The 14,946-nt window shown below is 40.9% G+C and overlaps 1 protein-coding gene across 2 annotated transcripts; it reads right to left on the bottom strand.

Moving 5' to 3' along the window:
* Nucleotides 1-397: 397 nt before the first annotated feature.
* On the bottom strand, nt 398-14,732 carry ap1m1 (adaptor related protein complex 1 subunit mu 1). 2 transcript variants are annotated; one of them, XM_083928283.1, is made up of 12 exons: nt 14,553-14,732; nt 13,478-13,634; nt 13,291-13,358; nt 13,059-13,189; nt 11,248-11,395; nt 10,943-11,069; nt 10,530-10,672; nt 7,872-7,943; nt 7,461-7,619; nt 7,227-7,352; nt 1,581-1,656; nt 398-1,165 (listed from the first exon to the last, which is right to left on the bottom strand). In XM_083928283.1, exons 1-12 carry the CDS (start codon nt 14,592-14,594, stop codon nt 1,143-1,145), a joined length of 1,272 nt encoding a protein of 423 aa, XP_083784409.1. In that variant the 5' UTR covers nt 14,595-14,732; the 3' UTR covers nt 398-1,142. The 2 variants fall into 2 exon arrangements, with proteins under 2 accessions (XP_083784409.1, XP_083784410.1); XM_083928284.1 differs by having other exon boundaries at nt 10,530-10,669.
* Between the last annotated feature and the right edge of the window lie 214 nt (nt 14,733-14,946).

The following is a 14,946-nucleotide window of genomic DNA, read 5'->3' as shown; positions in this document are numbered from 1 at the left end:
CGACCGTTGACCACAGCTTGAGTCACATCCTTCCCTGCTCTCCTGCGTGTTTACGGAGTGCTGGCACTCAATTGCCTATGATATCACGGGCCCTGGGTATTAAGAGTTGCACTGTTTGAACCGACCTCCAGGACGGGGTGGAAAGAACCATCCAGGGTTTGCTACAGCCACAAGCCTGATACAGGAAACCCCCTCCTCTGTCTCTCTGCAGAGTTTTTCCCCTTCGTTCAGCATTCCTCATTGGTTTGTGGGACAGGTGCCTGCAGATGACACTGTAACAGCTCACTGCGATGACTGCAGTGACATCACAAACAAAATGACGCAGGGAGACGATGGAACAGTTTTCTCTAAATAGACATTTAATGATTTAAACTGTATGTGGTTACAGACAGGGAAAAGGGGTAACAGGTGTCGGGGGTGGAAAATAGGGATTTTCCACTGGTATTCTGTTTACAGTGCGACTTAAACTTCATGTTTTCTGCCAAGCTGAATGTCAGAGGAGTCAAACTGATGAACAGCACAACAGCCATGCGGGAGAGCATTGCTCTGCATGTATCAATGGCATCACATGGAGGTGATAATACTAAAAAAAAAAGGATAACTTTGCTTCTACATGTACAATTATTGAACATATAACACTGACTTGAAGTTCATTAACATGTTACAAATATATACAGATAATCAACAAACAGGAATTGTGGCAGAACAAAGCAGCGTCATATAAAAAAAAGATCCTACTTGGACTGACCGGAGAGTGATATTTACCGGCGCGGAGGTGATTACAGTAACTTTAAATGAGAATTGTAACATACTCTTTTAAGCCATTTGACCCATCGTGATAGATTGTGAACATCTCTGCACTATATGTTGGATGTAAACATTACTCATACATTGGCCTCGCTCACATTAGGAGCCACACAGTAGTCAATCAATTATTTATTTTTTTAGTTAAACCTTGCCTAACTGAAGGCTCCGTCTAATATTTGCATTGATCAGAAATCAATAGAACTTCTACAAATACAAAAACTAAACAAAAAGACAGTCCTCCGGTCTCGTGACTGACACCTGCCATTGATAGAGCATTAGCGGCTCCACTCCGCCCCCTCCGATCTCCACCTGCCTACTGCCGGCTGAGGCGCTGCCTACTGGGTCCGGAGCTGGTAATCTGAGGAGGAAATGGACAAGACTTAATCAAATGGACAAAAGAAAAGAAAGAATCGAAAATAAATCAAGTGGAGGCAGCTGATGCTTTACACCCAGAATGAATGGAATACAAAGGAAATGAGATGAGGATGTTTGGCAATTAGTGGCAACATTAGCAAAAAGACCAACATGTGCAACCTTGGTAATCCGGGTACATAGATCAGGGAAGCTCGAACAACAACAAAAAAAAGTTCACTTTCTCACATTTCGCAGGACGTTGCCACATTGCCTCATTTTCTACAGTGTATCCCCTTTTCATAGAACTGCATCAGCTCAAGGCTGGTTCTCACAACATTGCACTGTATTGCCCAACTGTTGCCTAAGAAGAACTGCACATATGGGCACTCTGCACAAGTATTACTGAATTTATAACCTACCTCCATTTTGGGTGATGTAGCGAACCCACGGCAGGGCCTGATATCCACTCTTCTCAATGATCTTCAGGTAACGTACCTGATGATGGAAAACAAAGCTGAATGTCTGGTATGAACAGAGACAACAGAGTGTCTTTTATCTACCAAACTATAAATTTTTCGATATAAACAGTTTTTAGGTGCAACGAAAATACATTCCCAGCTATAAGATATTAAGAGCCGACAGTTCACCTGGTGTATGTCTTTGGACTGGAGCGCCCGAAAGACACCCACGAAGACACAAGGAGAAAGCGCAAATAGTGTCCATGAAAAGCCTGAGTCAACGAGTTTGAACCCAGGACTTCCCAACAAACACTCAATAGCATGTCCCACTTCGATACTGCAAACTAATTCTTAGCAGGAGTAGTTTGAGAAGTTTCTATGAATATTTTCAGTAATTTGACTTTTCAGTCACTGTTGTAATCTGTTGAGCCGACATCTTTTGCAAAGGAGCAGGGTACAAACGTTCACACCTTTCACACATACAGAAAGTATTCAAAACACGAAAGACAGATTCATCAGTGGAGTACCCCTTTAAGCTTGTAGCGAGCAGCTAGTTGTAGTAAACGTAGTGTTGTTGATGAGGAAGCAGTAGTATGAGTCACACTGAGAAGAGGGAAGCAGATACAGACCAGCTTTCAAGGCACACACAACGTGAATTTACATAACTGTATTTTTCACGGGGGTGGGAGAAAAAAAAAAACATGCACATCAGCATAATCAAGATACAACTTTCACAAGCCATTAACCGATATTTCACCAGAGCAGTGTTACCACAGAGCTCGATTTCGAGAAGGCACAAAAATATTCTGCCATCCTGTCCATCGCTGAACATGATTGCACATTATGTTTCCCGGTCAGATGGGGGGAAAAAAACTGTGAGAACTCAGTTCTCTGTGGTGTATCATTTAATCTTGCGGTAGCAATCTGTCGATGTGTGCTAAAACATACAGACTAACAGAATATCTCTCATGCTTCAGTGTGCTTCTGCAGAATTTTCACACAAATATTTCTGCAAAAACAAAAAACAAACCAAAAAAAAAAACAGTTCGGTATCTTACAATTAGCAGCAAGGAGAGAGCGGCCATTTTAAAGGCTGACACGACCCCTCTCTGGGAGCTGTTGCTGTGCCATGTCTCCATCACGCTTGTTCCCAGCCAGAAGCCGGACAGACAGGGCAGGAATTTGTGGGTCGAGTGGCGGCGGGATTCTGGTAAGGCTTCGGTAGTGGCCGCCTTGTTATTACCTTCCACTATATAGTGAGGTCAGAGAGAGAGCGCCGTGGCCACCAGACACATGACGACAAACACATAGACGCAGGATCACCGAGTCTGCCGGCACAGCACTTCTCCCTGAACCCGGCAGCCAAACGTGCAGCCGGCCTGACCGTGGGTACGTAGTCAGCAAAACGGCATCAAAAGCCATCCTCCGCAAAATATCATTATGGCTTATAAGATGAGAGGGGGAAAGGAGGATGTTTGTTGTATCTCGTTTGGTAAGTACAGACTACATGTGTGGTCTGGATTTATCATCAGGCTTTTGGTAGAAGCTCTGACCCAAAAAGCATCTGCCAACTCGTTTGGGTTCCCTCAGCATCACCTAAAGACTGAAATTTCAAAAAGTAACGACACTTCTGCTGTTATTGACGCTCTGGCCAAAGTGTGGGGTTTACTCCATTTCTAGTTAAATTTATAAGGTGCATTTGCGTGCATCATACACACTTCACATGTGCTCTCCCCTACACTTAGTGGTAGGGTTAAGAGGAACTTTCTCATGCTCTGATATTTACATGTGTCTAATTAAGCTTCACAGGCTCTTCTCACACGTAGAGACTGGTGTTACTGGCTGCATTAGAGTCTGCTGTTGCCCTGTAATAAGGGAAAGGTTACTGGCCTGACATAGGAGTTCGATGGGAATATGGCTCTTAATGGGTTGCCTCTGAGATGGCGGCTGCACCACAGTGTGATTGCAAACACTGAGAAAAGGGTTTTTAAGCTTTTTGACTTGACAGACAGATGTACTGTGGAGGCCCTCAACTGCTACAACTAAAGCACCAATCCTAATGTTAGGTTGATACTTGTAGATCCTAAATGTCAGTGGAGAAAATGATTTCCAATATCTAATATTAACTTCTCAAACTAGTTATTTTATCAAAACTACAAATCAAGCTGAGGGCTTAACCCTTACTGTACATAGTTGCCTTAACTGTAGTTGAGATGTCATATATTTCTGAATAAATTACCTTAAAAACTCTGGAAAATCTCTAGCCCTCACTCAAGACCAAAAAAGATAAATCCCCAGGGTGCACTGCAGGTTTCAGAACTGGACCTTTTATAGGTGGCTTCCTTCCAGGCAGTTAAGAATTTTACTTTAACAAATCATTCTTGACATTTAGGCCACAGTCATGCTGCTACGCTTTCGCATAGCTTTTGCTACCTTTAAGTCTGGCGTACACACTACCCTGGCATTTCCAAGACCCTAAAACTTTAGTTAAAACTTAAGACTTTTCAAAACGCAGCTGACCTCATTTTAAAAACTCAGAGATTATGTTTAGTCTGGACTTTTTCAAACAATAATGCAGACACTCAATTTCGCCTCCTGATTCAGCCTTGACTACCGGTGGTTAATTCGACGTGGATAAAAAATAACAACGGTTTCTGACACTGCTGTCTATGCTAGCAGCTGTTAAATTCCACGTCTTATGCATTTACAGGTGTAATTGTATGGACAGAGATTAGTTCAGAAAGGGCGCCACAGCGCTTGTGAGGTTTTCGCTTTAAAAAGCTGCTTTAAAATTAAAACGCAGTAGTGGGGATATAGCCTTAGCCTGTTTCATCAGATTAGTTTTTAGCTCCAGACGGCCTGAGGAACAGAATGACGTATATAAATACCTCAGCGGGCCAAAGATTTTTATGCTATATTCCAAAAAACGTGCTCAATCAATAAGTTGAGATGTTCATTGATTATTATCATTATTAGTAAGAATTGTAGCCTTGGAATACAAACTTCTCTTCTTCATAAACTGTTGTCCGTATGGTAGATTTAATATTATTCGATTGTATGTGTTTGAAATGATTATAGCAGTGCGGTTTTTCAGGCATTTCTTTAGGTTTCTTTTAAAGACATTGACCATATCTCTCTCTGATCACTTAAGGCAGCAACACTTCTGCCCAAAGGGTGTGTCCACATCGAAGTGTACAGGAAATACTCCATTTTCTTGTGTTTGAATACGGGCCAGCAATGGTTTCTAAGAAAACCACAAAAAGGGATCCATCCACCAAACAGCCAAAAGTCTAGATTGCACTGTGTATTACATTTTTTTTTTTATAGTTTTTTGAAGTTGATTGTTTTTATTATTTGTATATTACCTGTACTGCCCTACACAGCCTTAGTGCAGTAACTATGAAAAAAAAATAGCAAAATAGCAAAAAAAAATGGCTTCAAGGTGTTTTTTTATTGTATCATTATTGTTCATATTTGGCACATTGGTATTGATTATCGTTTACTAGTTTGTCATTTAATTTTATCCAAATCAATCTTAACCTCCACACTTTTAGGCCCAAAATTGTGCAGAAATTCGTTATTAGTGAGTTCGTAGTTACTGCACTTCGCCTTTGTAGGGGAGTGTACGTAAGTTTCCATTTTATTTATTTATCTTTGAAAATGTTTAATGTTAATGTTGCATGCAAGATGTTTCATACCTTGCTATGGTCCATAAAAAAGATCTGGATTGTTGAAAGTGCGCTTTTTTTGTAAATGCATTTTTACCGTTAATACACGTCTCAACCATTTGGTCGAAGCTTGTTATTAAAGAAATGTGTGGTCTGTTGCTAGTGTTCAAAGGAACTTAACAAAAACACACCATAAAAGAGTTGAAAATACCTCGGACACTCAGTTTTAGAGATAACAGTAAGAGTTTAAGCCATTTTGAATCTAAATTTTTAAAAAGGACCTTTAACAAAACATAGGATGAGGCTCTTTGTTGATGACATGCGAAGCAACTCGACACCTGCCTTTATCGCTGCACTATCTAATGCACTTACTTGTGTTCGAGCATCTGTTCATTTATGGATTGGCAAAGATTTGAAAGGAAGGAAGGAAATGGAGATTATTTCTTTCAGCTGCCAAATTACCTTGGAAAAAGGCAAACATTCTTGCAAAGCCAATACCACCCTTTCTGAGTGGGCTGCATAATGTCCATACAACTTAATCAGATTGTATTGACTATCATAGGAAATGTGGAGATGCTGGAAAATATGACCTCTTAGCTCTTTTAATGAGGGGACAGAAAGAAAGAAGTTAAAAGTGAAGAAGTAAATAAAAGTGTTAGAAGGAGAGATTCAGGCCTCAATCAGCTGAAGTTGTTCAAAGAGATTAATGTTAAAAAATATGGTGATTATATATAATTTTAATGCTTACACTGTTATAAGAATTTGCTGATGCTCAAACAACAAAACTTACTACAAAGAATTAATCACAAATACTTATTTTTGATGTTATTACTTTTAAAAAATGAATTTAAAAAAACTGGCAGTGGCATTCATTAGTTGTCCTATGTTCCTAGAAAACCAGTTTGTTATTTTTTTTACAACTTCTGGTTCAAACATCCCTTGAGAATATTTCAATTCAAGAGTTCTTTCTTTAATAATGAAGCTCTATGACACTGAAGGGGAATTATGTAAGTGAACTGTGAAAAACCTGAAAAACTCAGTCTTTTTTTCCTATGTATATATGATATTTTAAAATTGAGTTTGTCAAGTTGCCGTTGTTTCCGCACATCAAGACATGGGAAAACTCAATTGTGTGTTACTGAGGTGCTGCACATATAATCACAGGACAACTGTGATTATACAGTAGGTGCAGCACATCTGTGTCCGTCTGTGGTCAGCAAGAGTTTTTCATTCGAACATGAAGGAAAAACATGAACTTCTTTCCCAGTTTTATGTGAAATCACAATCAAATACCAATGAATCTGCTCACCTGTAACCAAGACTGACATTTTCTATCACCATGATTAACATGAAGGCAGAGGGCCAAGTCCGAGTTGATGAGCAGCTGTTCTCTGGTTTGTATCTACGGTAAACAGTTTTCTCCACTACAAAAATGAGTCCTGCAGTTTAACAGTGCTCCCTTACTACCCCCTCTGGCCAAGAACAGGACGAATATGAATTGTTTAAATTCCTACTCTGGAGAGTGAGAGTTCACATGAGAGACACTGCTACATGCCATAAATTCTAAATCCCTGATGACAGGGACACAGCTGACAACCGCAAGATATGTGGACTATGCATGCATTTGCGCCGGGTGATAATCAAACAGCAGGTGCAAAGAAAACTGCAGCATTTGTTAGAACCTACTCACACATGGTTTCAGATATACGGATGATGAACACAGTTTGAACTGTAAACAGATTTAGTACATTTTCCTGTGATAAACACCTTGTTTTTTTATTCAAGTTCTTCCCTGAATCTTATTAAGAGGAATCATGTTTCAGCTTGTTTTGCCTCTACCCGTGTTCTGATGCATGTAGGTTAAACAAATTACTTGTGGAATTATTTGCAAGTACTGTTTGACAGAGGTCATTTCTGTCGGTGTGTGCACAGGATGTACCTGGATGCCTGAGGTGGTGAAGTATGGGATCTCAAACTTGACACTAATTGGTGGCTTCCCCTCCTTGTCTTCAGCCTCTACACTTGGCAGACCGAAGTGGGCGCGCATCAAATACTCCTTTCCACCCTGTGAGAAGTCACAACACAACCCCTATAATACAAAACCCAAACCTCTGGAAACCTCATGTGTTAAAAAACCCAAACGTTTGTGTAAACATTAACTATTTCTGCTCACAGGGAAGGACTTGATCGACCAGACGATCTCGCTATTCTCAGGCACCCACTTCACGCTGCCCACTGTGGTCTTGAATTTGGGTGAGTCAGCATCTGTTGGTACAGGAATGTGGATCTCCACGTTGTTGGCTGTGGAACGCCTTTTGAACTGACTCTTCGCCTGAGACAAGAAACAAGCATGTCACTTTCAACACAATGTCCCGCCTTTACAGGGTGATAAACCTTAATGATAGTTTTAATGAAGTATTAAATAGGGTTTGTCATGTATGAAAACAAGACACACAACACAAGCAATAAGCCGTGATGGCTGTAAATACCTGGGGCCAGTCACTTCATGTTTCTTTAATGAATAGGACCCAGGTTTCACAACAAGGATGCTGCTATGAATGACATGAACCCAAAAGTGACCTACCTTGATCATGTACTCGATCCGACTGTGGGAGTGTTTCTCAATGACAGATTCGATCCAGATCAGGGGCTTCACCTGAGATATAAAAACACACATCTTTATTCGTATCTGTGATAGCGCAATTAACCCTCTTGGGATCAATAAATGTTAAAACTAACATTTTACCCACAGTCAAATTCATTTTTAACAGGCTCTGTTGCACTTAACATACATGTCAGTTTAAATAACACATGACACAGTCACCACCTGGTGGATAGTCAATAAAACTACCACATGAACCAACCTACTGCAGAATGTTTAAGAATAGGACATATGTTTGCTGTCATACATAAATCTATTGCCAAAATAAAACAACAAATAAACTCAAATGTGCATTGTGGGCAATCAGTGTTGTGTGCTCTCAGTGAGGAAACTGAGGGAAATACACAGATTGCGCAAAACTTCTGTCCGGCTGATACTGGATTTTTCAGGCCGACACTGATATTGATGTTAGGGATTTTCAGAAAATCTGTTTATGATATCTCAGCCGATCATAAAATAAGGATGGCACTGACAACAATCTTGATCCCTTAAATATGTGGGTTTTTTTAATTTTTATTATTGTGACTAATGTTTATACTAAGCGGGACGTTTTACAGTTTGCTTTTAATGAAGAACCTTTCTTGGCACCACTCGCCCAGGAGGGAAAGGAGGTATGAATAATATGCAATAATATGAGGTATGAACAATACACAAGTGAAGAAGTTTTTCATGTTGCTAGTAGCTACAACTGGAGAGACCTCTGCTCCACTGTACTACTTCCCTTCCTACAAGCTTACTGGTAACCCTATTGTGCAACGTTTATTGAGAATTTGATGCCAGTTTAAACTTTCTTAACCTAAACCTAACCCCCTCACCCTTTTTCTCATTACATATGATTTTCCACTTCCTTCCATGACTATGCTTTTGGTATTTGAAATGTTCTCAGCCTTGCTGATGATGAAGCAGTTTAGCCTCATTTGAGCGGAGGCCGGTTTGGCGGAGATCATATGGCTTTAGTTTTTTACAGGTTAGGACTTTTATATATAAATATTTATCTAGCTTACTCACTGTGCCTCCAAAGAAATGCTCTAAACATCTTAAGCCTTCAACAGGGGTTTTACAGTTTTGTAGATATTAACCAGAATTCAGGAGGAGACTTGCTGTCAGGAGTACCAAATAAAAAATAAAAAAAGTAATGTAGTGTAAGTTTATGATTGACCAGCAGTTTATTTAAAAAAACTGTTGAACTGATGCAGCAGTTAAAAGGGGAATTGTGCTCGTTTTCAAGCTGGTGTATATCCTAGAAATGTGCCATTGTGACTATGGCTGATGCTAGTTCTGCACTCGCCAGTGACGTTGATGAGGTTCAAGGAAACAAGAACAAGCTGTGAGTGCGCACACCAGAATGACCTTGTCTGATGAAGGGCTGGGGCCCGAAACGTTACACAGTGCATTAAAAACGCTATTTGGAGCGGATTCTGGTGTGCCGACTCATTGTTTGTTCTCGTACTGCTTTTTTGTCCGGCACCCAGTACTTATCTTTTTGAATGTGCGTGCCTCTTCTACTTTCTCGTTCAAGGAAAAGAGCAAAACACTAAACAACATAAAGTACCAGTCAATTCACTTGAATGGGAAAGCGTGTTGATGGTACTGTATGTTGGGGCAAGCCTTCCAAATAGACACGATTTTTACATGAATCATTTCAAACGCTTGTCTCATCAAATCCAGAGAATCAAATCCATAAAGTAATAATTTCTCTTACTTCTATTAGGTATCTTTATTCCTGTGGATTACTTTATGGATTTGATTGATTATGTTTGAGTGTCTGTCCTGCACCAAATGGCGCCAAGCCCGTACACAACGTACACAGCATACACAACGTACACAGCATACACAACGTACACAGCATACAGCGGCACAAATTCAAAGGTTGGTTTCAACTCCAACTCAACATGTTTCCTTCAGACAACCAAACGCTGATCTTCAGGAGTGCTTTTGCATCTGCCTACCAAAAGTGCAAAGCAGCAGGGTATCACTTCTTAACTGAGCACACAGGGACCTCTGCCCTCTATGCAAATAACATTTTATATTGTGTACTGTGAAAGAATCCTTTTTGATTTGAACATAGCTCTGCTAAGCTTTGGCTTACTCCAAATATCATCCTTCAATGTCCTGTAGTAGTTTCTGTTTGGCTATATTTATATTATGGAAGAGTTACTGGAATATGACCTTCAGAGGGCCTGTGAGATGTGGTTCTAATGGGTGTGGATTTTTCTGTAATGAATTTTAGGCACAACACCATTTAAAGTAGTGAAGAAGTTCCACGACTGAAAAACAAAAAATCGTCCTTGTACTACTGGATTCCCCCAAAAATAATATGCCTACATTTCCTACAGTTGATGCATTGGTTGATATGGTGATGATATTGTAAGGACAATATCTGAGAACATACACAGTAAAAAAAGGCCATGAGAACCAGAGGAACTATAAATTGAGACAATTTTAGAAAATGACCGGAAAGTGTGGTGGGATCTCAGGCTTGACAGGTATTAATTTCCCACTACGGAACCCCCGGACTGTGCTGGTAGAATACACAGGGCACTGGAGGGTGTCTGATCGACAGTACTGGGCCGTACTCACGTGAGTGTTGAGGCGATAGGACATGAGCTCAAATTCTCCATCGGGAGGAATGAAGGAGATGGTGCGGTCGTTCTCAAAGCGCGACAGACGGACACACTGGTGAAACTTCACATCTTCCAGCTCGACTGATTTACTCTTTCCTCCTCCATGGAAAAAACAAGACAATATTAAAAGAAGAAAAATACAAGAAGAGTCTGCATTACATGAACTGGTAGAAACCAAGTCTTTGCATATAACTTGTATGAGGTAACATATGATGTATGACAATGAGTGCCAGGAAGAATCATCTGATGGTCACTCTTATACTTTGAAAGGGTAACTTATCATCAAATCGTCCGTCAGGCGGCTCCTAACCCAGCTCAAATCATGTGCTAACACAATAAGACCGAGGTCTGTTATAAGACGGAACTCACTTCCAGTGTTTTCAAACAGAACCTTGTCGTTAAGACCTAGCCGCAACTCAGGCATTCCAGACAGGAAGACACGCATCTTAATGGAGCCGACGATCTCACTACGGAGAACATTACCATTGGCACTAACCTGCGAAATAGAGGGATCAAAAGTGTCACAGACAACCTCATCAAAGAGTGACTAAATAAAAGCACTCACAGCAGCCCACAGAAAATAGAGCTAGCTAATGTTGTGACGCACACAGGGAGGACATTTACAAGCACTGTTACTTAAGCAACACAGCGTTTCTAAAACAAGGAGTTCCTACCAGGAGGTTGACTGACTCAATGACGTCCAGGAAGACCTCATTCTTCCTGTACTTGATGCCTTCTGACCTCCAGGAGACAGCATTGGTGACTGTGGCGGGGGGTCGTGGGGCGCCAGTGTCTAGCTTGTGCCCCTCCTGGGTTATGTATCTGAGAGACAAAAATGTAAACATTGAGGCAAAATAGAGAACAAGGAAATTAACTGTCTGCAGCGGCAAGTTCCCAGAAAGCATCAAAGAAGAACAGAGACTCTTATGGTTACTTAGGGAGGATCGTCTGACTTATCGCTGTACTCCGAACACTCCGGGGAAATCCAGAGTTAGCTTACTACATCTCTGCTTCAACCACAGTCCCTCAAGGTTGAAAGGTCATTTACAGTACTTTAAGGTGAGGACAGCAAGCTTCTTCTGACTTGCAGGTATAAGTGTCTTTGAGTACAGAGAAAAGCGCCATATAAAACCAATCTATTATTATTATTATTATTATTATTATTATTATTATTGTTATATAGAAATGTTATGATGATACCACAAAGCTGAAAAAGCCACCTGCAAAACCATATGTATAGTTTTTTATCCTGATTTAACAGATACAAAACAACCAATGTATAAAAGCAGTGTGCTATACTGATCGGTAAAAACACAAGGAAATGTCATCGTGAAAATTAGCGCATACAGAAATAGTTGATCAACAGATAATCAACAACGACAATTTGATAAAAATTACAAAGTTGATTATTATAAAAATATCAAAAATGAAAGCTTCTCAACTGTTAAGTTTTTCCGTTTAATCTAACTGTTAAAAGGTACTGTCCTCGATATTAATATTATTAATATAGCAGCAAACAAATATTTTCAGTTTAAAGATAAAGAGGAATAATGGCGTCCTGAGCACAGAATGAAGTCACTCTAGTCCTGTCTGTTGTAATCTAAGGGCGCGCTCACACTATCCTCCCGGACCGAGACCCGGACTTTAGGGTACTTGTCCCCCCTCCCTCTCCCCCCCGCGCCCCAGCCCCGTTTGTACTCACACTACCAGGGCCGGCCAATACTTCTTGCTGTCCATACGCCTTCAAGCCGTAACACGTCACACGCATTGATCGCGTGTGTGGCTTTGTTTACAAATCTTTCCACAGACCTCGGAGTTTTTGTGCGTCTTGTCGACTGTTTTTGAATATTTTCATCCGACCAAATCTGCAGTAAACACTCCACCTCCGCATCACACCAACGTGAACCTTTCACCGCCATTGTTGTTGTTGTTAAATGTCCGCGCATGGTCCGTCCTTCTATTTACATGTCCGAACAGGCGGACATAACGCTACTGCCGTAGGGCTCGTGCTCGTGCGCGTACACGTGCGCACGCTCGTGCTCGTACATGTGCAAACGGCTCCGCTAAAGCCCACCTATTTCAAGCGGGCCGTGGAGGGCCAGCTGGCCCCAGTTGAGCGCGGAGCGGGTGCGCTCACATGGCTTAAAGGTACTAGACTTTAGCTGAAAAACCGGTTTTGGCCGCGGCCAAAAGGACAGTGTGATCACGCTGTAAGCTTCTCTGTTGTTTGCTGGGATAGAAGGTCTGGCCGAGCTATATGTTTGTGCATGTGGCCGTGAAAAGATGTTGTTATTTTATGTATTTGGGTGAGAGCTGTGTGGAGGCTCCTTTAACAGAATACATATTGGTTGTTGAAATAAATAAATAAAAAATAATAAAAATAAATGACTAAGACTTAAAAATAACTGCCGTATTCAAAAGTTATATCTCTAATGAATGTACATAAAGTCAATCGCAGTGAGACTACACCAAAGAGGAAACTCACTCCTGCAGAATTTTGCTGTCAGTGGTCTGAGGATATCCAAAGTCCATCAGTTCATCCATCAGCTCGTAGATGATGACAAAGTTATCTCGGATGCTCTCTTCCTCTAATTCTTTGAAATACTCTGAAAAAACCTGAAGAACACAAATACAGTTTAATGAACTATTAATTAACTATGAATAAAGTTAGATTATTGCTATAGATGAAAGCTCATAAAGCATCCAGTCACTCTTACCTGGACAATTTTGTACAAGAAGGAGAAGACCAGTGAGACGCTAGCGTTTTTCTTGGATGTTGCAACCACTGATGTGATGCATGTTAAGAATTTTAACTACAAGAGTTGAAAATCCAAGTAGCACAAAAAGTACATGTGTTGACAATTTGCCTGGGTACAAAAACCATGCAGTGAACAACAAGGATACAGTAGAGATTATTGTGTTTGATCCACATGAAACGGACTCCCCCATGGGCCAGGATTGGAGAGAGGGTCCCCTCTTCCTCTTTGTCCATCAGAAGGGTCATGAAGTGCTCAATCTCTGACATGTCCACATCTCCCCGGTAATTTCGACACACCAGGACCTGAAAGGAGCCGATAGTATTTGTGCATCTTGCAATATCAGGATTAGTGAAGTTAGTGACATCTGCGGTACTGCTGGTAATCCTGGATGGACAAATGGACTATCATGGATATGCGGTAAAGATTTGAGACAGTTATCGACATGTTGGTGGTCAGTTGCCAAGGGGAAAAGTTACCAATATAACCTAGCCAAAGTCAAAACTGTCATATGTGCTGGTTCATTTATGCTTTACTCATCCATCATAAGACTGGATCGGTGTATTTTGTGTACAAACAAATGGAAACATCTGACATCTAAATCTACAGGCAAACACATTTACTGCATTGCTTGAAAAGTTCACTCTTGTATTCTGCAAGTAGCCGCCTTGTTTATAATGAATCTGTTACATTAACTGTTTCACTCCACTAAAGTCAGAGCTGTGGACGCTGTGGCAGCAACAAACACATATCAAACTTGATTATTCTGGATTTAAGTGCATCGTTACTGATTAACTCTTCTGCCGAATTTACCAGACGACCCTCACGGTTGAAAACAGGTTGTATGTATATATTTTAATGCCTGCAATACATTGCATATAAGCAAGAAGGCGAGAAGCCGTATACTTTTGAAGGGAGGTTTGGTTTGGCATCCCCTGATGCTAACAGCTGCTCACCTACTTGTTTTCTTATCGCTACGTTACGTGGCCTAATATTTCTCAGTTTAACCATCATATCGTACTGACCTCCTTGTCTAGATTCACTTTACGGCCTTACATAACAGGCCAAACCCATAAAACAGCATATCAACCTGTGTTCATGCATTAGCTCCCCTGTTGAAGATTAAGACACATCATAATCTGTCAACGAAGAATGTGCTAGCAAGGCTACCAGCTAGGCTAACGTCACTTTAGCATGGTTAGCCGGCTGCCCCGTTATCTTACCTTTCCTTTTAGATCCAAGACATACACCGCACTCGCAGACATCTTGAACTAATTTATACGAGCTTAGTTCAGCTCCTTATCAGCACCTTGTTGGTAATGTTTGATAATATCTACTCCAGGGCTAAAATCAAAGAACAGACTTTCATTCATAATACTGAAAAAAGAGGAAAGCCACCCTTCCCTGTTTGTCTCTCCATCCACGCAGGCGACGAGCGCCCCCTGCGGGAGAGGAGGGCGTGGTGCTCCAGAGCGAGGTAGTGTGTTTTCTCATATATACATTTATTTATTTGGGAATGGATGTGGTGAACGTCTGATAGGTTGCTATATAGGCATCATCAGATAAATAGGTAAAAAGGTAAAAAGGTTTTGTTGACCGGTTAAATCACATGAATGT

Source organism: Echiichthys vipera (assembly GCF_963691815.1).
Source record: "Echiichthys vipera genome assembly, chromosome: 15".
NCBI classification, from domain to species: domain Eukaryota; kingdom Metazoa; phylum Chordata; class Actinopteri; order Perciformes; family Trachinidae; genus Echiichthys; species Echiichthys vipera.
The sequence above is the reverse complement of the archived record's forward strand: the minus strand, read 5'-3'. Positions and strand labels throughout refer to the sequence as shown.